General features: G+C 39.9%; 1 protein-coding gene across 2 annotated transcripts in view; it reads right to left on the bottom strand.

The window, feature by feature from the left end:
• Positions 1 to 26,113, bottom strand: part of DHX57 (DExH-box helicase 57) — a 78,139-nt gene that overhangs the window by 32,133 nt on the left and 19,893 nt on the right. For both annotated transcript variants that reach the window (XM_008970881.6, XM_003817633.6), the window contains exons 8-13: positions 25,042 to 25,237; positions 24,042 to 24,166; positions 18,251 to 18,384; positions 16,999 to 17,053; positions 13,298 to 13,503; positions 8,105 to 8,221 (exon numbers count right to left, since the gene is read on the bottom strand). In XM_008970881.6, the coding sequence (XP_008969129.1) occupies positions 8,105 to 8,221; positions 13,298 to 13,503; positions 16,999 to 17,053; positions 18,251 to 18,384; positions 24,042 to 24,166; positions 25,042 to 25,237 (833 nt within the window). The remainder of the gene's footprint in view (positions 1 to 8,104; positions 8,222 to 13,297; positions 13,504 to 16,998; positions 17,054 to 18,250; positions 18,385 to 24,041; positions 24,167 to 25,041; positions 25,238 to 26,113) is intronic.

Here is a 26,113-nt window from a genome sequence, read left to right as displayed (position 1 = left end):
ATTTCTATAGGAAGAGTTATTCTCCTAACCTTATAAGACAGGAAGACTATTTTATTAATAAATAAAATCCATAAACATTTTACTGGAAATGAGAAAAAGAAACTATAATTGACTGGCCAATCTGGTAATCTAAATTCAGATATATTTTAGAGACAGCCCATTAACTAATCATATCATGTTAACAGTTTATGGGCTTTTAAATTTTACATTAAATAAAATAAGCATGAAAACTGATTATAGTATATTTCTGCGTGAAGAGCAGTCACTCAGCAATAGTCACCTTCTTTTGTGCTTTATTCAGGGAGAAAAATGGTACTGTTTTCACCAGCCCCCCTTTAATCCCACAAATATTTATTGGGTGCCTATGTCAGCTCCATGTGAAGTGCAATGGGATATAAAACAAGCATCTGTCAGCAGAGAACTCATGACCTATTATTCAGTCATAGTTATCCTTCCCACTAAATAAATGAGGAATCTGAATTACCACAAAACTGGAACTCTGATGAAGGCTGAAAGAGATCTTATAGCATTTTTAAAAATACCTCATAGTAACAAAGAATGTTCACATATATTATCCCATTTAATCCTCATAGCCATCCATTGAGAAGGTTATTAGTGGCCAGGCATGGTGGCTCAGGCCTGTAATCCCAGCACTTTAGGAGGCTGAGGTGGGTGGATCACCTGAGGTCAAGAGTTCAAGACTAGCCTGACCAACATGGTGAAACCGCATCTCTACTAAAAATACAAAAATTAGCCTGGCATGGTGGTGCATGCCTGTAATCCCAGCTACTTGGGAGGCTGGAGGCACGAGAATCACTTGAACCCAGGAAGTGGAGGTTGCAGTGAGCCGAGACCATGCCATTGCACTTCACCCTGGGCCACAGAGTAAGACTCCATCTCAATAAAAAAAAAAAAAAGAAGGCTACTAGTACCCCTACTAGTGACTCAGTAACTTCAGACTCAGGTCACAGAGTTAGTAAGCATGGAGCTTGGACACAAACCTAGGGTTTCTGGCATCAGATCCATGTTCTTTCCATTACATACCCCATGATCCTCTGCTAAAATGCCACAAAATTTTATTGAGGTCAGGTGTGGTGGTTCATGCCTGTAATTACAGCACTTTGAGAGGCTGAAGTGGGAAGACTGCTTGAGCCTAGGAGTTTGAAACCAGTCTGGGCAACACAGGGAGACACCATCTCTACAAAAAATTAAAAATTCAGTAGGGCTCGAGAGGCTGAGGGAGGTTGTAGGATTGCTTAAGCCAGGAAGTTGGGGCTGCAGTGACCCGTGATCATGCCACTGCACTCTAGCCTGAGTGACAAAGTGAAACTCTGTCTCAAAAAGAAAAATTTTAAAAATTATTTATTAAAAGATAAGCAAAAAGAAAAATACAAAGGAAAAAAAAAGCCACAAAATTAAACAATGATGAAACATACTATTATATATGGATTGAAAAAATTTTTGTCTATATTTTTATGTGCCTCATCTGTCTGGGATATCTTTAATGTTCACAAATATGTCACATATGTCACTGACTTCCTAGTCACTATATCTACTCTGCTTTAAATTTAGGTAATTTTCTTTCTTTATTTCTTTTTTTTTTTTTTTTTGAGATGAAGTCTTGCTCTTGTCCCCCAGGCTGCCAGGCTGGAGTGCAATGGAGGGATTTTGGCTTGCTGCAACCTCCGCCTCCTGGGTTCAAGCGATTCTCCTGCCTCAGCCTCCCGACTAGCTGGGATTACAAAATTTAGGTAATTTTCTAACATTTCTTCTTCATTTCTGATTTTTTTGCTATGCTTGATTTTTTTCAATAATAGTCTTCTCCTTTGGAATGAAACGACATAGGCTGGGCATGGTGGCTCACGCCTGTAATCCCAGCACTTTGGGAGGCCAAAGCGGGCGGATCACCTGAGGTCAGGAGTTCCAGACCAGCCTGGCCAACATAGTGAAACCCTGTCTCTACTAAAAAAACAAAAAAATTAGCCGGGCATGGTGGCATGCACCTGTAATCCCAGCTACTCGGGAGGCTGAGGCAGGAGAATCACCTGAACCCGGGAGGCGGAGGTTGCAGTGAGCCGAGATCACACCATTGCACTCCAGAGCGAGACTTCATCTCAAAAAAAAAAAAAAAAATTACAAAAATTAGCTGGGCGACATGGTGGTGCACACCTGTAGTCCCAGTTACTCAGGAGGCTGAGATAGGAGAATTGCTTCATCCTGGGAGGCAGAGGTTGCAGTGAGCTGAGATCCCACCACTGCACTCCAGCCTGGGCGACAGAGCAAGACTGTCACACACACAAAAAAAAGAAACAAGATATTCAGTCCAGTGAAGTGATACTGTATTAGCCAACACTCACTACTTGCCAAGTAAAAATAAGGCATTTAAATAATTTTATATGGCTCACAAGTCTCTTTAGACAACCACACAGCGGGCCGGGTGCAGTGGCTCACGCCTGTAGTCCCAGCACTATGGGAGGCCAACACGGGCAGATCATCTGAGTCAGGAATTTGATACCAGCTTGGCCAACACTGTGAAACCCCGTCTCTACTAAAAATACAAAAATTAGCTGGGTGTGGTGGCACATGCCTGTAGTCCCAGCTACACGGGAGGCTGAGGCAGGACAATTGCTTGAACCCAGGAGGCGGAAGTTGCAGAGCCGAGATTGCGCCACTGCACCTCCAGTGCCTGGGTGACAGAGACTCTGTCTCAAAAAAAAGAAAACCACATAATGATTAAGTGTAAGCAGAAGAGAGCAGCCATTCTCATTTCTCTTAAGTTCTTTATGATCACATAGATTAATATATATATATATATATATATTTTTTTTTAGAGACAGAGTCTTGCTCTGTTACCCAGGTTGGAGTGAAGTGGCGCAATCTTGGTTCACTGCAATCTCCACATCCTGGGTTCAAGCAACTCTCCTGCCTCAGCCTCCCAAGTAGCTGGGATTACAGGCGCCCATCATCATGTCTGGCTAGTTTTTAGTAGAGATGGGGTTTTGCCATGTTGGCTAGGCTGGTCTCGAACTCCTGACTTTAGGTGATCCACCCACCTCGGCCTCCCAAAGTGCTGGCATTTCAGGCATGAGCTACCATGCCCAGCCAACATAAAGTAATTTTTTGATCTATTATTCCATTTAATCATTACATTCATTTATTCATGCAACAAATATTTACTCGGTACCTAAATGCTGTAGGCACTGTTCTAGGGTCTGAGAAATACAGTGGTGAACAAGAAATGTCTATTCTTTTTTTTTTTTTTTCTGAGACGGAGTTTTGCTGTTGTTGCTTGGTGGTGAGCCACTGTGCCTGGCCGAAATCTCTACTCTTAAGGAGCTTATATCCTACTGAAGTATGCAAAACTCCAATTTCAGACAGTGTTAAGTGCTACAATGAAAATGAATTCTTTTTTTTTTTTTGAGGTGGAGTCTTGCTCTTGTAGCCCAGGCTGGAGTGCGGTGGCGCGATCTTGGCTCACTGCAACCTCCGCCTCCTGGGTTCAAGAGATTCTCCTGCCTCAGCCTCCTGTGTAGCTGGGATTACAGGTACCCGCCACCATGCCCAGCTAATTTTTGTATTTTTAGTAGAGACGGTGTTTCTCCATGTTGGCCAGGCTGGTCTCGAACTCCTGACCTCAGGTGATCCGCCTGCCTCGGCCTTCCAAAGTGCTGGGACTACAGGTGTGAGCCACAGCACCCGGCCTATTTTTAGATATTAGGATAGAGTAAGGGGATTGGGGCAAGACAACAGATAGGGTGGTCTGTAGAGGTAAATTGAGGAGAAACCTGAAGAAAATAAAGGATTTAGTTAAGAGAAGATTTGGAGTATTCATTCTAGGGATAAGGGACTGCAAGTGAGGTTAAGAAGGCTACCGGGATGGGAAGACAGTGAGTAAAGTAGTGATTGCTCTGTGTTTAGTACAGTAGTGGTAATAGTGTTTAACTATAATAAGTGTTCAGTTGATCCTTGAACAACATAGGTTTGCACTGCATGAGTCTACTCATTGGCAATTTTCTTTCAATGAATATATTGGAAAATTTTTGGAGATTTGTGACAATTTGAAAAAAACTAGCACACAAACTGCATAGCCTAGAAATATGAAAAAAAATTAAGAAAGAGATATGTCATGAATGCATAAGACATATATAGATACTAGCCTATTTTATTATTTGTATCATAAAATACACACAAACCTATTATAAAAGGTTAAAATAATCAAAACTCACACACACACACTTATGGACCATACGTGGCGCCATTTGCATCTAGAGAAATGTGAACAAATGTAAAAATGCAGTATTAAATCAGGCCGGGCATGGTGGCTCATGCCTGTAATCCCAGCACTTTGGGAGGCTGAGGTGGGTAGATCACCTGAGGTTGGGAGTTCGAGACCAGCCTGACCAACACGGTGAAACTCCATCTCTACTAAAAAAATATATATATATACAAAATTAGCCGGGTGTGGTGGCACATGCCTGTAATCCCAGCTACTTGGGAGGCTGAGGCAGGAGAATTGCTCGAACCTGGGAGGCGGAGGTTACGGTGAGCCGAGATCACACCATTGCACTCCAGCCTGGTCAACAAGAGCAAAACTCCATCTCAAAAAAAAAAAAAAAAAAAGCGGTATTAAATCAAAACTGCATACAATGAACTATATAATACAGTATACTACTCTAATAACTTTATTTAAAAAATAATTTTGTAGCCACCTCCTGTTGCTACTGCAGTGAGCTCAAGTGTTGTGAGAATCCACTTAAAAAAATGTATTGTGACACTAATCATCTCCAAGTAAGTCATTTGTTTTGTCAGAATATTGTATATTATAGTAAAAAGTGATCTCTGTGGTTCTTGTGCATTTTTCATTGTGTTTAGTGGAATACAGTAAACCTTGAATAACATGATGGCTATACGAAGTGCCACTAGTGATGCTGTAAGTACTCCCGAGAAGCAGAGAAAAGTCATGACATCACAAGCAAAAGGTGAATTGCTCAAAATGTTCCACAGATGGAGGTCTATAACCGTGGTTGCCTGCCATTTCCAGATAAATGAATCCAGAGTAAGGGCCATTGTGAAAGAAGAAAAAGAAATTTGTGAAGCTGTCACTGCAGCTATGCCAGCAGGTGTGAAAATCTTATGCTTTTTGAGAAATACCTTTTTATCTCATTGAAAATGCAGTTTTTATGTGGGAGCAAGATTGCTATAAGGCATACCTGCATGAGTCAAGAAAAAGCAAAGTATTATGTGACAACTTAAAGCAAACGGAAGGGAAGGATCTAAAGCTGGGAAATTTAATGCCAGCAAAGGATAGTTTGACAATTTTAGAAAGAGGTTTGGCTTTTAAAATATCAAGATAACAGAAGCAGCAGCTTCTGCTGACCAAGAGGCAGCAGATAATGAGTTCCCAGATGCCATTAAGAAAATCATTGAGGAGAAATGTATCTGCCTGAAAAGGTTCCAAATAACTGATGAAAGCGCCCTCTTCTGGAAAAAAAATGCCACAAAGGACATTTATTAGTAAGGAAGAGAAGTGAGTACCAGGATTTAAGGCAGGAAGGGATAGGCTAAATCTACTCTTTTGTGCAAATGTAGTTGGGTTCATGATCAGCACTGCCCTGTGTATAAAGTTAACCCCTGGCCTTGAACAGAAAGAAGAAACACCAGCTGTCAGTGTTCTGGTTGTACAAGAAAGGCTGGCCAATGGGAACCCCTTTTCTGGACTGGTTCCATCAATGCTTTGTCCCTGGAATCAGGAAGCACCTTGCCAAAGTTCTTTTCATACTGGCCACCCAGAACCCCAGGAGTTCAACACCAAAGACACTGAAGTAATCTACTTTTCCCTAAATATGTCTCTAATTTAGCCTCTATATGCGGAGTTCATGAGGACCTTTAAGGCTCATTATACAGGTACTCTATGGAAAGGACTGTCAATGCTACGAAAGAGAATTCTGACAGAGAGAACATCATGAAAGTCTGGAAGGATTACTTCATTGAAGATGCCACAGTTGTTATTGAAAAAGTGCGAAAGCCATCAAGCCTAAAACGATAAACTGATGCTGGACAAAGCTGTGTCCAGATGTGCATGACCTCACAGGATTTATAAGACAAGTGAGAAAACCATAAAAGAGACTATGGATATGGAATAAACGTGGGGAGATGGTGGCAGTGGTGAATGACTTCAAGATATGGATCTTGGAGAAATTCAAGAGCTAGCCAACACCACACCAGGGGAATTAACAGAAGATGACTTGATGGAGATGAGCGCTTCTGAACCAGTGCCAGACAATGAGGAAGAAGATGTAAAAGAAGCAGCAGTGCCAGCAAACACACTGACATTAGACAATCTGGCAGAAAGACTCAAGACTGCTTTTAACTTCTATTATGACGTGGACCATTCTATGATAGAGCACTGAAACCAAAGCAAACAGGGGAAGGATTGGTACTATATAGAAACATTTTTAGAGAAATGAAAGAGCAAAGTCAGACAGAAATTACAATATGTTTCCTTAATGTTGCAATGAGCGTGCCTGCCTCTTCTGCCTCCCCTTCCACTTCTTCCACCTCTGCCACCCGAGACAGCAAGAGGAATCCCTCCTCTTCCTCCTCCTCAGCCTACTGAATGTGAAGGCAACAAAGATGAAGACCTTTATGATAATCTGCTTCCACTTAATGAATAGTAAATATATTTTCTCTTCCTTATGACTTTTTAAATAACATTTTCTTTTCTTTAGTTTACTTTACTGTAAGAATACAGTATGTACGCCAGGTGCAGTGGCTCACACCTGTAATCCCAGCACTTTGGGAGGCCAAGGTGGGTGGATCATGTGAGGTCAGGAGTTCAAGACCAGACTGGCCAACATGGCAAAACCCTGTCTCTACTAAAAATACAAAAATTAGCCAGGCGTGGAGGTGCACACCTGTAGTCCCAGCTACTTGGGAAGCTGAGGCCAGAGGACTGCTTGAACCCAGGAGGAAGAGGTTACAGTGAGCTGACATCATGCCACTGCACACTCCAGCCTGGGCAAGAGAGTGAGACCCTGTCTCAAAAAAAAAAAAAAAAAGAAACAAAAGAGAATACAGTATGTAATACATATAACATACAAAATGTGGTGTGTGGTTTTTTTCTGTTTTTTTGAGACAGGGTCTTGCTCTGTTGCCTAAGCTGGAGTGCAGTGGTGCGATCATGGCTCATGGCAGCCTCCACCTCTCAGGCTAAGGCAATCCTCCCACTCCAACTCCTTGCTGGGACTACAGGCATGTGCCACCATGCCTGACTAATTTTTGCACTTTTTTGTAGAGATGGGGTTTCACTATGTTTTCCAGGCTGATCTCAAACTCCTGGACTCAAATGATTCACCTTCCTTGGCCTCTCAAAGTGCTGGGATTACAAGTGTGAGCCATTGCACCTGGCATGTATTATTATAATTATAATGTCATCAGTATTAGGGGTAGTATCTACTGAGCCTTAACTCTACTGTGCTAAGTGTCTTACATATGGTTTCTTTTAATCCCCAAAATAGTTTTACATAACAGGATTTATTACTGTCTTCATTTTACAACAAGGAAATTGAAGCATAGAAAAGATAGGACTAGGCCGGGCACGGTGGCTCACGCCTATAATCCCAGCACTTTGGGAGGCCGAGGCAGGCAGATCACCTGAGATCAGGAGTTCGAGACCAGCCTGGCCAACAGGGAGAAAACCTGTCTCTACTAAAAAATACAAAATTAGCCAGGTGTGGTGGCACATACTTGTAATCCCAGCTACTCAGGAGGCTGAGGCAGGAGAATCGCTTGAACCCGGGAGGCGGAGATTGCAGTGAGCTAAGGTCACGCCATTGCACTCCAGCCTGGGCAACAAGAGCAAAACCCCATCTCAAAAAAAAAAAAAAAAAAAAAAAAAAGATAAAGACTTTATTCAAGGTTACAAGATTCCTGAATAGCAGAGCTGGGAAGTTTATCAGACTGCAAAGCCTGTATTCTTAACCCCACTGCCTTGTAGCCTGTGTGCAGAGTCTGCATGTAATTCAAGCACTCATGAATAGACTCCCATTTAGCCAAGGACTAAGTGTTTCAATTGTCATTCAAGCCTGAATAAAGAAGCAGTTACCTGGAGGGTAGGAGTGCTTTCCATCCACAATCCACTCTAATAAGGCCTCTATTAATTCAAGATTCACCTTTTCAAAATCCATGATGGACATTGTTTTGATGACTGACTTGCTAACCCCTGAAAGAAAGAAAGGTAAAAATGAGAAGGATATTTATACCTTGTTGATGTATTTTATTGTATATTTATACCATATACAATATGCCTGTGAATTAGGTGAGTGTTGGTTTAATAGCACAGATATTAACATTTAATGTACTGAAATGAACTTTTTTCTTTTCTTTATTTAGAGACAGGGTCTTGCTCTGTCACCCAGGCTGGAATGCAGTGGTGTGATCACAGCTCACTGCAGCCTCGACCTCCCAGGCTCAAGTGATCCTCTGATCTCAGCCTCCTGAGAGGCTGGGACTGCAGGCATGCACCACCATGCCTGGTTAATTTAATTTTATTTTTTGTAGACATGGGGTCTTGCTGTGTTGCCCAGGCTGGTCTCGAACTCCTGGGCTAAGGCAGTCCTCCTGCCTCAGCCTCCCAAAGTGCTAGGATTACAGCCACCACAACCAGTCCACTTTTTTCTTTTAGTTTCCCAGAAAATCCAGCCTCATCAGAAGTAATTTTTGCTTCAACAATGACCCAAAAAGCAGGCTCCTGCCCCTGTTGGAAAGACCCAGATGGGCCAGTTTTTACTCTCCTCATTCCTTCCCCTCTTTTACCCTTCAAATATTTATTGAAAGCTTAAGTTCTGGAAACAAAATTCAAAGTCAAATACATTTTAGAAACTTCTTCTAGATTCAATCGAATCATGAATGAGATATGCTGGAAGTCCAGGTAACACTAACCTATGGCAATCAATGGACAGAGACCACAGCTTTCACCAGCATTTTTATAACAGTGACTCACTGAACCTTTAGGTTCCTTTGAGAAAATGATAAGTGATGGATCTTCCCTGAAAAATAAATGTGATTGTAATATCTTCATTAACACCCATGGAGTCTACTCATAGACCCTCACAATCTCCCCACTCACAATCTCCTAATCTATCTGTGATCTGGTAAACGATGTAGTTCTGTAGGATGTACTACAAGCCTCGGCTCTTTTTTTTTTTATTTTATTTTATTTTTGAGACAGAGTCTTGCTCTGTCACCCAGGCTGGAGTGCAGTGGTGTGATCTCGGCTCACTGCAACCTCCGCCTCCTGGATTCAAGCGATTCTCCTGCCTCAGCCTCCTGAGTAGCTGGGATTACAGGCACGTAGTACCACGGCCAGCTAATTTTTGTATTTTTAGTAGAGATGGGGTTTCACCATGTTGGTCAGGCTGGTCTCGAACTCCTAACCTCGTGATCCACCCGCCTCGGCCTCCCAAACTGCTGAGATTACAGGCGTCAGCCACCGCGCCCGGCCACCTCAGCTCTTTTAAAAGCAATAGTATATTGTTGGGGTGACTAACTCTTCAAAGACTGCTGCCCATTCTTCTCAGGCTCTCCTAATGACCTATCGCCCTAACTACAGTCTAACTGGAACAAAATAACTATAGTTGGTACCAAGGAAGGGAAACTTCCTATATGATGCTGAGAAGTTTGAAGAGGGACAAAAGCAGTTTTGGCTGGGCGTGGTGGCTCATGCCTGTAATCCCAGCACTTTGGGAGGCCGAGATGGGTGGATCACCTGAGGTCAGGAGTTTGAGACCAGCTTGACCAATATGGGGAATCCCCATCTCTACTAAAAATACAAAAAAAAAAAAAAAATTAGCCAGGCATGGTGGTGGGTGCCTGTAATCCCAGCTACTTGGGAGGCTGAGGCAGGAGATTCGCTTGAACCCAGGAGGCGGAGGTTGTGGTAAGCCGAGATCGCGCTACTGCACTCCTGCTGGGCGACAGAGCAAGACTCCATCTCAAAAAAAAAAAAAAAGGAGTTTCGAAACAATGTTGTTCTGGTAGAATGAATACCATGTTGGTCAAAAATGAAAAAAAGGAAGAAACAGGCTGCACAAACAAGGGTGTGGTTGGGTGAGAAAGGTGGAGCAGAATCACTTTTCTTTGCCAAGATTCCAAAAAGCCAGACTTTTCAAAAAGAAGAAAGGATCAGCTAATTGAAAAAAGAAAACTGAACATAGTTTTGTTTTTTAAAATTATTATTATTGAGACAGGGTCTCACTCTTCTCCTCAGGCTGGAGTGCAGTGGCGTGATCATGGCTTACTGCAGCCTTGGCCCTTGGGGTTCAAATGATCTCTCACCTCAGCCTCCTGAGTAGCAGGGACTATAGGTGCACACCACCACACCAGCTAATTTAAAAATTTTTTTAAGAGACAAGGCAGCACCATGTTGCCCAGGCTGGTCTTGAACTCCTGGGCTCAAGCAATCCTCTGGCCTCAGCCGCTCAAAGTGCTGGGATTATAGGCATGAGCCACTGTGCCCAGCCAAATCAATAATATATTTTAAATGACTGATCATTAATTTTTTCAAAGAAAAACTAGAAAATGCCTTAAAAATTGAGCTAGGAAACATTATTTAATTTTCTGAAAGGCGAAAGAGAACATTGAGATCAACAAATTCAAGGCATTTCTTTTTTTTTTTGAGATGGAGTCTTGCTCTGTTGCCCAGGCTGGAGTGCAGTGGTGCAATCTGGGCTCACTGTAGCCTCTGCCTCCTGGGTTCAAGCGATTCTCATTCCTCAACCTCCCAAATAGTTGGGACTACAGGTGTGTGCCACCACACCTGGCTAATTTTTGTAAGGACTTTTTTTTTTTTTTTTTAAACAAACAAACAAACAAACAAACAAAAAACAGAACCAGAAGCTCAGAAAAGCTAAGCAATCAGCCCAGTACCATACAGAAGCTGGTGGCAGAGTCATGTTTCCTGACCTCAACTCCTCCATTCTCCTTCCTTAAAAAGGGGGTCCCAAAGGTACTTTCTGAACTTTAGTAACCTTTGTGCTTAAAATTAGAAAGTCATGGATTAGATTCAGTGATAATTTTAAAAGAAAACTCCAAAATTTTGAAAGAAGCCAAAGGGATTTTCTTTTTTTTGAGACAAGGTCTTGCTCTGTTGGGGCTGGAGTGCACTAGTGTGATCATAGCTCACTGCAACCTTGAATCCCTTTGCTCACGCAATCCTCCCGCCTCGGCCTCCTGAGTAGCTGGGACTACAGGTGCCAACTACCATGCCCGGCTAATTTTAAAAAACATTTGTAGTAGAGACAAGGTCTCAATATATTGCCCAGGCTGGTCTTGAACTCCTGGGCTCATGTGATCCTCCTGCCTCAGCCTCCCAAAGTGTTGGGATTATAGGCGTGAGCCACCGTGCCCAACCTCAAAGGAATTTTCTTGTTCCATAATTTAATGGAATAAGGGAATCTGAATTATCAGTTGGTATGACGTACAAAAAGCACACAAATTTTTTAGTTAGACATATTTTAATTAGAATCATGGATCTGTACTTACTAGCTGGGCACTATCCTTGTGGGTTTGTATTATACTCCTCTAAATGATTCCACTTTATAGATAAGGAAACTGAGGAACAGAGATGATAAAGAACTTGCTCAAGATCATTAGCTGGTTTTATGAGAGCCTTGGGAGTTGAACCCAGATCTATAAAACACAAGTCCATTCTCTTAGCTTTACATCTCTCAATATTGCGAAGATGAAATAAAATGTTAGGGAGCTATGCTTATCTTCCTAAACAACAGAATAATGGCTAATATCTTAATTCCTTGGTGATTATCATTCCACATCCAGGATTGGGAACTGTCTTTGGTAGATGCAGAAAAAGGAAAATTCATTTTCCTTGTATCCTACAGAAGCAGTAACGGGTTGGAAGCTCTTACTCATGAACAATAAACACCGTTTTTTGGGAAGAACTAAGAACAGGGTGACAGTCTATGGAAAAAGGAGAAAGAAGGACAGCTGAGACCTGCTTGTAGTCTAGGCTTCAAGGAAGAAAGCAAAAGTAGTGATCCTGGGGTTTCTATGGGCTCAGTTTAGCTTATATGGATAGAAGACCACATAGGAACAAAGAGTGGCCAGCTAGAGTCTGGCATGGGAGGAGGAAGTACCTAATAACATACATAAAAAGCTCAGCACAGGGCAGGCCTCAAAAGATGTTATTTTAAAAGCCCACGAATAATGCTAAAACTATTGGGATATTAAATGGTTTTAAAATCATGTCAAATATTGCTTCACAAATGACTTATTAACTACAAAAGAAATAGCAATTACCAGGGGAGAAACCTAGCAAACATTACCTTTACCAAGTGAACAAGTTAACATTGCCAATAATGGGACAAGCCAACACCACGGGGCCCATGTGCCTTTTGATATGATGCATTGAGAAATCAAGATCGTTTTTGTGATGCTCCAGCCAAAAATGTATAACCTAAATTTAATCATGGAGAAATACTAAACCCAAATGGATGGACATTCTACAAAATAATCTTCAAAAATGTCAAGGTCACTAAAAGACAAAGGATGAGGAGCTGTTCTAGATCAAAGGAGACTAAGAATACATGACTGAATGTAATGTATGATCCATGATAGGATCCTGAATCAGGAAAATACAGCAAAAATAAACATTATTGAGATAATTGTTCAAGCCTGAGTATGGACTGTGAATTATATAATTGTATCAGTGTTAAATGTCCTCATTTTGATCACTGTACTGTGGTTATGTAAGAGAATGTCCTTGTTCTTAGGAAAGACACACTAAAGTATTAAGGGTAAAGGAGCATCATATCTGTAACTTACTCTCAGGAGATTCAGAAAAAAAAAAAAAAAACATGAACCCAGAGCAAATGATAAAGCAAAAAATGAAGCAAACATTAACAACTGGTGAATTGGGGTAAAGGATATATGAGAGTTCATCGTTTAGCCTTGCGAACTTTTCCATAAATTTGAAATCACATCAAAATAAAAAGCTACAAAATGCACAAGAATATAACTTATATTTTACTACCTCACAATTTTTCTCTAATGAGCACATATTTCTTTTATAATTAGAAAAAAAACCCATTGGCAAATATAGTAACAATTGTATTCTAAATATGTATCTGAACTATTTTTTCTAGGTTTAAGGTTGCTCTGATGAATTAAAGGCCATGTAACTATGAAACAAGAATCATATTTTTCTTCTTCCGAATCTTGGTAAGAAAGAATACTAGAAATCTTTGGCATAATTATAATATTCCCCCAGGAGGCATGTTACCTTTATAGCGGGCCAGGAGCTGCTTAAAATCTAACTGTTGATCTGGCACTGCATCTTTGACAGAATCCTGATCCTGGAGGTGAAGGGAGAGCCTCAGGTCTTCTTCCACTTCTTCAAATGCAGTTCTGTTTCGCCTTGCTTTAAGCTTTTCCTTTGAAATCTGTTTCATGGACCGCATATATGGGCTCCCATCCTGTAATACATACCTGAGAAAGACAAAGGAATGTGGTTGTGTGTATGTGGTTCTGTTGGTGAGGAGGGAAAGAATTCACCTGTTTCACGTGCTCGTTCAGCAAAATGTCACTGTTTCTGCCCAATTCATGTGCCATCCTTCCACCAGTCCAGGATTCTGGCTGTACCCTATTTCTGGTTGGGAACACACTGCAATGCTTTTAGGTCTGTCTCGGAGACCAGCTAAGAATTTGGAGAAAAGCTCTATCCAGGAATAATGGCATGGACATTCAGAAAACACATTTGAGTTATAGCCTTAGTAACACCCCTCCTCATTTTTGATTTTTCTTCGGCAATCTTATTGATCCTCTTGTTTCTATGATAATTCCCAGGCAGCTGATTTCCTTTTGTTGCAATCAAATTTGGACCCAAGTTTCTAGCTGTTGGCTGAACATCAACCTAAGACTATTCTTAAAACATTTCAAAACTCTTACAACTGGATAGTTTAATATTTGTTAGTGACAATCCTATTAGACATCATGGCAAAGCAGAAAAATGAATAGATTTGGAAACAAAAGCTCTGGATTTGAGTTCTGTCTGCCACTAAACCAATCTGCCATGAGACTTCTAACAACTCAATTTCAAAAGGCTTTACTTTCTCATGTTTTGGGAAATTGGCATAGGTAAGTGGCTCGATTTTTTTTCCCTGGAGCCTTAAATGTTGCTCAAAGCCCCAAGGAAAGGTAAGGGAATGGGAGCAAAGTAAGTAACTGGGGGCTGTTCTTTCAGCCCAATCATTCTTGTTTTATGTTTCATTTCTCTATGATTTCCTATAAGATTTCATTTGCATAAAGTATATTGTAGCTTTTTTAAAAAAAGATTTAAAAACCTATGATTCTATAATCCTGACTTCCTCCAACCCCTTCTCTCCATTAAATGCCAACACTCTTTTCACATTCACCGTTTGTTTGTTTATTGAATATTTACTGAATGCCTATTTTGGACAAGGGACTATGGTGATGGTGGTGGTATGGTATAGAAAAATAAGCATACTTTCAAGGAGCTTACAAACTAGTGAGAACAGAACAAAACAACACACTATACTGTAAGACAGAAATAAATGTTATTAGAGGCACAAGAAAAGTATTCTGTGACTTCTAATAAAGAAATGATTAATTTTTAATAGCAGAAAATAGGAAATTTCATGGAGGTAGCATTCAAATTGAGTGTTAAAGAATGACTAGAGAAGGAAGTGGGAAAAAGAAATACAGATAGTAATAGTACGGCATCTTTCAGAAATAACAAGTAGTCTGAGAGTGCTAAGGTTTTGTAGGTAGGAAACTAAAGAAGGAAGGGAACTTAAATATTGGCTGGGGTCAGATGATATGGGCCTTTAGTGTCCACAAAGTGTGAGTGATAGGGAACCAATGAAAATTTATAAGAATAGGAGGAATGTGAACAATTTTATGTTTAAAGATAATTCTGAGCCTGGGCAACATAGTGAGACCTTGTCTCTACTAAAAATAAAAAAATTAGCCAGGCATGGTGGCACACATCTGTAGTCCCAGCTACTTGGTATTCTGAGGTAACAGGATCACTTGGGCCCGGAAGAACAAGGCTGCAGTGATCTATGATAGCACCACTGCACTCAGCCTGGGTGACAGAGTGAGGCTGTCTTAAAAAAAAACAAAAAACAAACAAAAAAAACCATATATATATATATATATATATATATATATATATATATCCTGGAAGCAGTGAGTTTGAAAAAGACAGGTAAACTAGTTGAAAGATGATTTCCTCAGAAACTCATATTCAATGGTAGTGGGATAGGGCCCAGAAAATAATAATTCTAATAAGCTCCCTAAGTATCCTTATTGCACATTAAAATTTGAGAGCCACTGGTTTTGGGTTTTTAGCTTGAGAATATAGTACCATTAAATGAATATGGAATTAGGAGGGGGGCTTATTAGAGAAGGAAGGAACAGAGAAGGAGAAAAATTCTGACTTGTATTTAAGCTATCAGATATTAGGGGTGTTTCATTCTAGAGCTCAGAGGTCAGGAATGAAGATACTAATCTGGGAGTTCTCGGCACAGGGATGACAGCTGAAATCACACGAGTCTAAGGTAGCCAAGGGAGAGTTAATAGTGAGAAGAAACAGTGCAAGGAAAATCTTGCGGAATCCTCAAGATCAAAGACTAAGAAGAGAAAGTAGGGCTTTCAAAGAAGAGAGATCTGTTTATATGCAATACACATTAACATTTTCTACCTAGTACTTACAATTGTTTATATAGATATCTTAACACTCAGGCTATACTGCAAACTCTATGCGAGTACAATGATGATGATGATAATAATAGCTAACTTTTTTTTTTTTTTTTTTTTGAGACAGAGTTGTACTCTGCCGCCCAGGCTGGAGTGCAATGGCGTGGTCTCAGCTCACTGCAACCTCTGCCTTCCAGGTTCAAGCGATTCTCCTGCCTCAGCCTCCAGATTGGCTGGCATTACAGGCATGCACCACCATGCCCAGCTAACTTTTGTATTCGTAGTAGAGACAGGGTTTCACCATATTGGCCAAGCTGGTCTTGAACTCCCGCCCTCAGGTGATCTGCTCGCCTCGGCCTGCCAAAGTGCTGGGATTACAGGTGTGAGCTACCACACCCAGCCAATAACTGCTAACGTTTGAGAGCATGCATTATGTGCCAAGCACAGTTCTAAGCACTTTGCAAGTATTAATTCATTAATTTTTTAATGCTCTCAGCAGAATCAGCAAGTATAAATTCATTAAAACTAAAGTACAGAGAGATTAAGCTACTTGCCAAAGTTATAGTAAGTAGAGGGGGCCAGGCATGGTGGCTCATGACTGTAATCCCAGCACTTCGGGAGGCAAGGCAGGAGGACTGCTTGAGGTCAGGAGTTTGAGACCAGCCTGGGCAACATAATGAGACCCCTGTCTCTACAAAACCATTAAAAAAAATTAGGCATGGGGGTGTGTGTCTGTAGTTCAGCTACTCAGGAGGCTGAAGTAGAAGGACTGCTTGAGCCAGGTATTCGAGGCTGCAGTGAGCTATGATTACACCACTGCACACCAGCCTGGGCAACAGAGTAAGACTCTATCTCAAAAAAAAAAAGAAAGAAAGAAAGAAAGAAAAAGTAAGTAGAGGGATTTAAATATTGGCAGTCTGTTTGCTGAAACAGAGGGGAGAACAAAATGTTCAAACAGAAAAAATAGAAGAAAATCACTTCTTGGCGTTTTGGCTGAAATCAAGTGTAGAAAAATTAGAAAAAAAGACTAACACATGTATTAGTATTCTGGCACATTGAGGGTCAAATATTATTCTGTTTTCAAAGTTTCACTGAATCTTTTTTTTTTTTTCTCAATAGATGGGGGTCCCAATATGTTGCCCAAGCTGGTCTTGAACTGGCCACAAAGGATCCTCCCACTTTTGCCTTCCAAAGTGCTAGAATTACAGGGATGAACCACCATGCCAGGTCCTTTCACTGAATCTTAATTAGTATCTTCCTTACCTTGTCACAGCAATTGCATCTTCCAAAAAAAATTGATCAACAGGAAATGTACGACCTAGAAAAACAAGGAGACAAAATAGAAAAGCCTGAGAACACCCATTCAACCATCTTGAAATAGTTTATATATATAAAATTCTCTTAAAGCTTGTCATGCTAACGTCCTATTTGTTCTGTGGTCTTAAAAGTATCAAGAAGAAAAGTTCTGGTAACAGAAATTGGAAAGGGCAGATTTCAGTCAGTAAACAGAAGCAGTGTATAGGTAGAGAAATGATCCTTTGCTAAGACTTTTTTTCTTTTACCTGTTACACCTTTCATACCCTCCCCCCCTGCCCCCGCCACTTCCACCATAGAGGACCTTTAAACATTCAACAGTTGTATTCTAGATCAAACACAAAGTTTCTTCCTTAGATTTATTGCCAGCATTCCCTATAACTAAAACAAACTGCACTATTTTTTATCAGTCAGTGTTTCCAAAGTGTCTTTTTAGTATTCAATTGAAGAAGGATAAATCAAAGCTCAGGGTGATAAATTAATTCCACAATGAGACTGTGGAAGTGCCCAAAGAAAACACAGACTGTCCAATCTCACTTTCTGCCAGAGTGGACCAACATCCAGAAATTTAGCAGAATCCAGAAATGAACAAATATACTGTCACAGACACAAGTTCCCTCTTTATGACAGACTGCCACTATCAACTTTGATGTTAAACACAATGGAATGCTAGAAATAAGTAACTATGACTTTTTTTAAAAGTCCCCTAAAAAAATTAAAATCTCCCAGCAATGGCCGGGTGCAGTGGCTCACACCTGTAATCCCAGCACTTTGGGAGGCCGAGGCGGGCAGATCATGAGGTCAGGAGATGGAGACCATCCTGGCTAACACAGTGAAACCCCATCTCTACTAAAAATACAAAAAATTAGCTGGGCGAGGTGGCGGGCGCCTGTAGTCCCAGCTACTCGGGAGGCTGAGGCAGGAGAATGGCATGAACCCGGGAGGCGGAGGTTGCAGTGAGCCGAGATCACGCCACTGCACTCCAGCCTGGGTGACAGAGCGAGACTCCGTCTCCAAAAAAAAAAATCTCCCAGCAAGATATGTTACCTCCTTATCAGCTGCATTATATGGTTTATGATTTTATGTTATAAATGAATCGCTTCTCTAGAAAGAGGTATAAATATCTACTTATGTCTCAAACTTTAAAATAATTATATTTGCTTATTAGAATGATACATATTTAATAATGCATTTTATTCACCTGGTATAGTAATAACGGGGCAGGAATTAAAATAGTCTGAAAAAAGCTCAGCGTTTAGAGTTGCACTCATTAAAATAACTTGAAGACCTGGCCTCTGCGATACAATGTCCTTCAAAACTAGCAGCAAGAAGTCACTAGAGAAAATAAAAGAAACACCTGAGGATCAAACAAATTCAACACATGAAAATTAGTAACTTTTACTATATTTTGAGCAAGAAATGTGTAAGATCTCTGTGAAAAAAAAAACCATTAACATTCATAGAACAATATGTCCTGTTCTTGGATGTGAAGCCTTACTATTACAGGTTGAATATCTGTTATGTGAAATGCTTGGAACCAGAAGTGTTTCAGATTTCAAATTTTCTCAGATTTTGGAATAGTTGCATATACATAATGAGATATCTGGGGGATGGGGTCTAAATCTAAACAAGAAATCAATTTATGTTTCATATATACCTTATATACACAGCATAAAGGTAACTGTATATAATATTTTGAATAATTTTGTCTGTGAAATAAAGTTGGTGTACATTGAACCATCAGAGAGCAAAGGTGTCAGGTGTGGAATCTTGCCACTTGTAGTGTCATGTCAGCACTCAAGAAGTTTCAGATTTTGGATTATTTTTGATTTTTGGATTAGGGATGCTCAACCTGTATAAAGATATAAATTCTTTCCCAAAGAAACCAAATCCAGGCAGTACCAATCAAAATCCCAACAGGATTTATCATCAAATTTTATAATTATTATTTTTTTACTCTTAGCTGGTATAGGGTACAAATTTGATAATTCTACTTCTTGATGTCTACGTGTACCACAAAGAGACACATACAAAGATTTTCATTATAGCATTGTTTGTAATAATAAGACAACAGAAACTACCCAAATGTCCATCAACTAACTGATAAATGGTTACTTATAACAATGTCATCCAGTCTATGAAATAACATGAAGCAGATACAAGGAATAAGGTAGAGCTCTAGATAATAACATGAAATCATCTCTAAGACATATTTTTAGTAGGAAAAATCCCAAGTTGTCTGGAATAATATGCACGGCAGAATAACACCACCCTAATTGGTCTCTTGGCCCTTGCCCCCTTGCAATCTGTTCTCAATACAGCCAACCAATAATGCTCTTCGAATGTCAGTCTGATTGTGCTGACGGGGTGCGGTGGCTCACACTTGTAATCCTAGCAGTTTGGGAGGCTGAGGTGGGAGGAATGCTTGAGGCCAGGAGTTCAAGACCAACCTAGCCGATATAGCAAGACCCCATCTCTTAAAAAAAAAAAGAAAAATCTGATTGTGCCACTCTTCTGCTTAAAATCCAATGACTTCTCATTAGAATTCTTACTAACAAGGCTCTATATGGCATGGTCTACACCCCATGCTCCCCATCTTTTTCTAGTACTCTCCCGTTCATTCACTCAGCACCGGCTCACTGTTCTCCTTGCCGTCTTTGAGGCATGCACCTTGGGTCTTTTGTACATGTTATTAATCTGCCTGGATTACTGGGCTTCTCCTAGCCCTTCACACAGGTAGCTCCCTCACTTCCTTCAAGTCCTTACTCCAAAGATAGTTTTTCAGTGAGGATTTCCTTGGCTACCTTATTTAAAATTTCAAATGCCCTCCTCCCTTGAATTTCTATTTTTTTTTTCTGCTTTATTTTTTCTTCTTAGCACTTACCATATTCTGTATTTTACTTATTTATCTTGCTTATTGATGAGCTCTCCCACTAGAATAGAAGTTCTACAAGGACAAGAATTTTATTCACTACTGCAGGATCTACAACAATGCCTGGGACATAGTAAGTACTCAATGAATATTCATAGACTTACTAAATGAATATATCATCTGTGTAAGAAAAAAAGGTCAGAAAACAAAAGTAACTATTTCTAACAAAGTAAACGTCTATATCCATGCATAGAAAGATGTACTACCAGTTTACTTCTAAGAAAGGAACTGAGAGTGGTTTGGGAGTAGTAAGAGGGACTTTCACTTTATCTATAACGTTTTTCTTTCCTTTTTTTTTGAGACAAGGTTTCGCTCTGTCACCCAGGCTGGAGTGCAGTGACGTTATCATGGCTCACTGCAGCCTTGAACTGGATTCAAGTGATCCTCCTGCCTCAGCCTCCTGAGTAGCTGGGGCTAATTTTTTTGTTTTTGTTTTTATAGTAGAGATGGTGTCTCCCTATATTGCCCAGGCTGGTCTCAAACTCCTGGGCTCAAGTGATCCTCTTGTCTTGGCTTCCCAAAATGCTGGGATTACTGAACATATAATCAGTAATCCCAGAATGGAAGGCCTGTAGGTGTGAGCCACTGCACCTGGCCTGTTTGAGTTTTTAATGAAAACATATTCTTATACTACTTAGCTCTTTTTAATGAGCTAATTTAATTACATTTATGAGTATTTTTGTTTCTTTTTCAGGGAAAAGGGAAATAATCCAACAACAACAGGCAAATGGTTAAGTAATTTATGGTATATCCAGACTTCAGAATTTCCTTATGAAATTCTTAATTTTACAGATAATTCAGCTGGGTGTGGTGGCTTACACCTGTAATCCCAGCACTTTGGGAGGCCAAGGCGAGCATATCACTTGAGCTCAGGAGTTCGAGACAAGCCTGGCCAACATGGTGAAACTCCGACTCTATTAAAAAAATAGAAAAATTAGCCAGGCCTGGTGGCATGCACCTGTAGTTCCGGCTACTTGGGAGGCCGAGGCAGGAGGATTGCTTGAACCTGGGAGGTGGAGGCTGCAGTGAGCTGAGACTGCACCACTGCACTCCAGCCTGGATGACAAAGACTTTGTTTCAAAAAAAAAAAAAGATAATTCATTAACTCATGCTATCATTCTGTTAAATCAAAAACAGCACAACAAAACTATATAATCCCAATAGTGTTTGTGGAAATACATCTCTCTTTCTACCATATCCCTCTTCTAACTCCCAATATACTCCCAGAAGAAAAGAGACTAAAATTATAACATGTAACTAGCAATTTTATAAGGGACAGAGATTCTTCTTTTACATTTTTTGGTATTTACTGTATGCTTTAGAATGATCATGTCATCTCTGTGATTAGAAAATTTATTAAAATTTCAAACTAACACAACTGTCACCTTTCTATATTCAACCTTTAATCTTGCCAATATTTTTACTGATTTTTTTTCCTAGATTTTATTAGTTTTTGCTTTTTTCAGTCAGAGTTAGCAAATATTCCCCTACTTTTCCTTGTAATTTGTATACCCTTTCTTGTAAACTGGTATTTGTAAATATTTGAAGCACCCTTCTCCACTGTGTAATTAATCTTTATTCAGATGTGAACATCTTTTGAATTTTTAACATTCATATTCTACAGATCCTTAGGTTTTATAAAAATCTTTCTCCTATTTTAGCCAGGAACCAAATCCAGTGCTATGTTCTCATTTCTTCAAGTTTGTGGAAGTACAAATGTTATAGAATCCAAAGCTACTCTTCATATTCAAAATTATACTGGATATAGGTTTCCCTAAAAGTTTAAACTTATCTTTATAAATCAATCATTTAAATACCATTAATCTGAGAGAATGTTTTATTTGGCTTCCTCTTCCAAGTTGTTCAGTGATTTTGTTAAAAAAATTTCTTCCTTCAGATGTTCATTTCCAACAGTGGCAAAATGACATTATCTACCATTAATTTTTTTTCCCATTGTTTTCTGGAGTTTCTACAAAAAGATTATTTGCCCCTTAGAGATTTCCAATGTTTTCTGTATAGTCATTTAATATTTATTATTGTCTTGTTCTAGGAATTATTTCTTTTTCTTTTGGTTCATTCTTTTTATCTAAAAGTCTTTCTTTAGTTTCTAATTACTTCATATTTCTTATTTACTAATAATAGTAATGTATTATTTCTTCTAATAGTTCTTCTGGTTATATGCCTTCTCTGTTCAATTCCTTTTTTTTTTTTCTTGCTCTGTCGCCCAGCCTGGAGTACAGTGGCGCAATCTCGGCTCACGGCAACCTCCGCCTCCCAGGTTCAAGCGATTCTCCTGCCTCAGCCTCCCCAGTAGCTGGGACTACAGGCGCCTGCCACCAATCCTTTTTTTTTTTTTTTTTAATGTTTTGCTTTTAGCTATTTTCTGCTTTCCTATCAGTCCACCAAGTTTACTTGACTTTTTTTCTTCTTCTCAAGATATTTATTGTGGTACAGTACTTTGTGGGAAAACTTCATAATTTTCACAGGACTTTCTCTTTTTTCCCACTAGTTTTCTTTTACTGCTCTAGGGCATGATCCACATGACAAACTATGATTAATGCCATCCATCTTCCTGGCCCTCCTCAGTACTTAAAATATTGAGACTTTTAATTTTTTTTTTTTTTTTTTTTTAGAGATGGAGTCTCATGATATTTCCCAGGCTGAAGTGGCTCTTCACAGGTGCAATCATAGCACACCACAGCTTGCACTCCTGAACTTAAGCAATCCTCCTGCCTCAGCCTCCTCAGTAGCTGGAACTACAAGCATGCACCACTGTGTCTGGCAAGAATTTTTATTTTATGCCTCACCCTTTAATGACTTCTAATTTCATAAGATAAAATCCACATGCTTTATTATTCATGGTGCTTAAGGCCCTGGAAGGTCTGGCTCCTGCTGCTTCTTCCCTGTGCTACTTTCCCCTTTGCTGCTACACAGCAGGTGCACTGGGCTTCCTTGTTTCTGGACTCACAAAGCCCCTTCCCACTGCAAAATCTTCAAACATACTTTCCTTACCCCCATTTGTCACCTGGGATTCCTTCTCATATTTCAGTTTTCTTTTCTTTTCTTTTTTTTTTTGAGACAGGGTCTTGCTTTCTTGACCAGGGTGGAGTGCAGTGGTGCTATCACAGCTCACTGCAGCCTCAACCTCCTGGAGGCTCAATTGATTCTCCTGCCTCAGCCTCCTGAGTAGCTGGGACCTTAGGTGTGAGGCATCACGCCTGGCTAATTTTTTTTTTTTTTTTTTTTTTCTGTATCTCCAGTAGAATGACTACTGGCTATTTTTTTTTTTTTCTTCTTTTTTTAACTTTTCATGGAAACATGGTCTCACTATGTTGCCCAGGTGGGGCTCCAACTCCTGGGCTCAAGCGATCCTCCCACCTTGGCCTCCCAAAGTGCAGGGATTATGGGTGTGAGCCATTGCGCCCGGCCATACTTCAGTTTTGAATTTAAATTGTCATCTTACAGAGATATGATCTTTGAGCATCTATGGGTCTCTCCCTCCAAACACAGCATGCCGTTTATTCCTTCATAGTGCTTATTCCAATTTACAATCATTTGCTTGTTTACTTGTTCATTATTTGTTTTTTCTACTGGACTGTAAGAGATGAGGGGGAGCCATACATGCTTGTTCATCACTGTATCCCCAGCAACTAACATATCACTTGGCATTTAATGCAGGCTCAATAAATACATGAATCAATGTCAGGACTGAATGGCCAAATAAACATGGAAGAAGATACATTCAGCCACAGCATGCATGACATCTGTTATTTCTACTAAGTACAGTATTCAACTTAGCATAATGCCCAGGATGGTGTGAAGTATACCTTCTAACCTAACAGGATGACTCCATCTAATAAGTGATGAGCATGTGCTGTCCTTTTTAGTGTTACAGACCCTGGAGATCAAGAAAGCAGTTGCTCTTCTCTAACATAGGCCTTCCTTGTGGCAAATTACCATTACTAGCTGCATGAAACTGAATTGGAACTAGAAAACAATTTTTTCTGCCATGCCTTCATTTCAGGTGAGTGTGTGTTCCCTGGGAAAGTCTTTGTTTTACCTTTCTTCTGTCCTCTCATGAACTTCATCAACAATGATATGGGAAACTCCTTGTAGAGCTGTATCTCCTTCTAGCCTTCTCAGCAGCACTCCCGTGGTGCAGTATAACAGTCTGGTGGCTGAGGACTTACACATGAAAGGGCAATATAAATCATTAATAAAATTTTCAAAAAAAGGAAACATTACTGGAAAGCCATTTTGAATGGATAGTGATAAAAAATATTGACAACACCAGCAGTTCCATTTAATAGGAAACCATACTAAACATAGTTTCTTGCCAGGGACAGTAATAAAAGCCTTTCTACTTCATATCACAATGCTAAGATTTTCATAAAAAGCATTAAAAAACAGTGAATAATGAAAACAGTTCTCAATCTGTCTGCTCCTTATTTGGTTAAATGGATTATGTCCCAAGTTCAAGAGCAAAATAGTCTTTACTAGATGACTTCTGCCAATAAAAAATAAAAAGCTTTACAGAGGAAATTTAGTACAACCAAATAAGAGTTTTTTTGTTTTTTTTTTTGAGACGGAATTTTGCTCTTTTTGCCCAGGCTGGAGTGCAATGGCGCAATCTCGGCTCATTGCAACTTCCGTCTCCCAGGTTCAAGGGATTCTCCTGCCTCAGACTCCCAAGTAGCTGGGATTACAGGCATGTGCCACCACACTCGGCTAATTTTTGTATTTTTAGTAGAGATGGGGTTTCTCCATGTTGGTCAGGCTGGTCTCGAACTCCCGACCTCGGGTGATCCACCTGCCTTGGCCTCCCAAAGTGCTGGGATTACAGGTGTGAGCCACCGCGCCTGGCCATTTGACTTCTTATACCAAAATATTTCTAAATATTTCTAAATATTTAAATAAATGATTACTGAAGGTAATCATTAATTTAAAAATAACCTGAAAGTATATATCCCAAATTGCCCATGAATCTCCTAACCCCCAAAACTTTTTATACCTAAAAACCATAAATTTCTGTTACCAGGAAATAAGCAGAGCATACAAACCTTGACACTTTCTAACCGAATCTGGTATCCCACGGTCAGACCCACCCTCTCTGCTCTTTCTTTAGCAACGCGTTCAGCAACAGAGATTGCAGAGATTCGTCGGGGTTGGGTACAGATGATGTTGGCTACCTTCTCAGGTGGTCCATTCAGAGAATCATCCAGAATAAACTGTGGAATTTGTGTGGTTTTCCCACATCTGTATATTAAAACAAATAAGTCCTAAAATGAAGTTTTCAAGGGCTAGTTAACTAAAGAAGCAATCATATGGAATGAGAAAAGTGATAAAGCTAATTAGAATAAAAGTTGTTCAGTTTCAGGTATTTTCTAAAACAACCTCCTGACTTATTACCAAGAGGTGGGAAATTCTAGGAATTTGCACTCCAATCAAAAGGACAATCAAATAATAGTTTAGTAACATTTGTAAAATTGGGACTATTGAACAGACATTAAATTAAGGTCTGTAAATGCTTCTAGGAATGTAAACTCTACACATGAACCCCAAAGAAAAGGAGTATTAGCTTATGATTATCAAAATATTTTATAGGTATTAATTTAGCTATGATTAGGCTGAGGTTAAAAAGATAAACTAGAAGATACGAATTATTACCATATCACTGAGTCTGGACACAAATATAATTATTAAATTGTATACTCTTGAATAAATAACTAAATTAAGTCTGCAATTTGTCCCTGCTAAATAGGAGAATGTAAAACAGGAAAAATAACGCACCATAATTAAGTTGTTTTTAAAAGAAAAATAAAGGCTGGGTGTGGTGACTCACACCTGTAATCCCAGCACTTTGGGAGACCGAGGCAGGCGGATCACTTGAGGCCAGGAGTTCGAGACCAGCCTGGCCAACATGGAAAAACACCCCTCTCTACTAAAAACACACAAAAATTAGTTGGGTATGGTGGTGCACCACAGTGGTGCGCCTGTCATCTCAGCTACTCAGATGGCTGAGGCATGAGAATCACTTGAACCCAGGAGGCAGAGGTTGCAGTGAGCCGAGATCATGCCACTGCACTCCAGCCTGGGTGACAGGAAATCAGAATAAATTCAGAAGATAAAAAG

Source organism: Pan paniscus, chromosome 12 (genome assembly GCF_029289425.2).
Source record: "Pan paniscus chromosome 12, NHGRI_mPanPan1-v2.0_pri, whole genome shotgun sequence".
Classification (NCBI taxonomy): Eukaryota; Metazoa; Chordata; class Mammalia; order Primates; family Hominidae; genus Pan; species Pan paniscus.
Note: the sequence above shows the minus strand (reverse complement) of the source record. Positions and strands in the feature narration are given on the sequence as shown.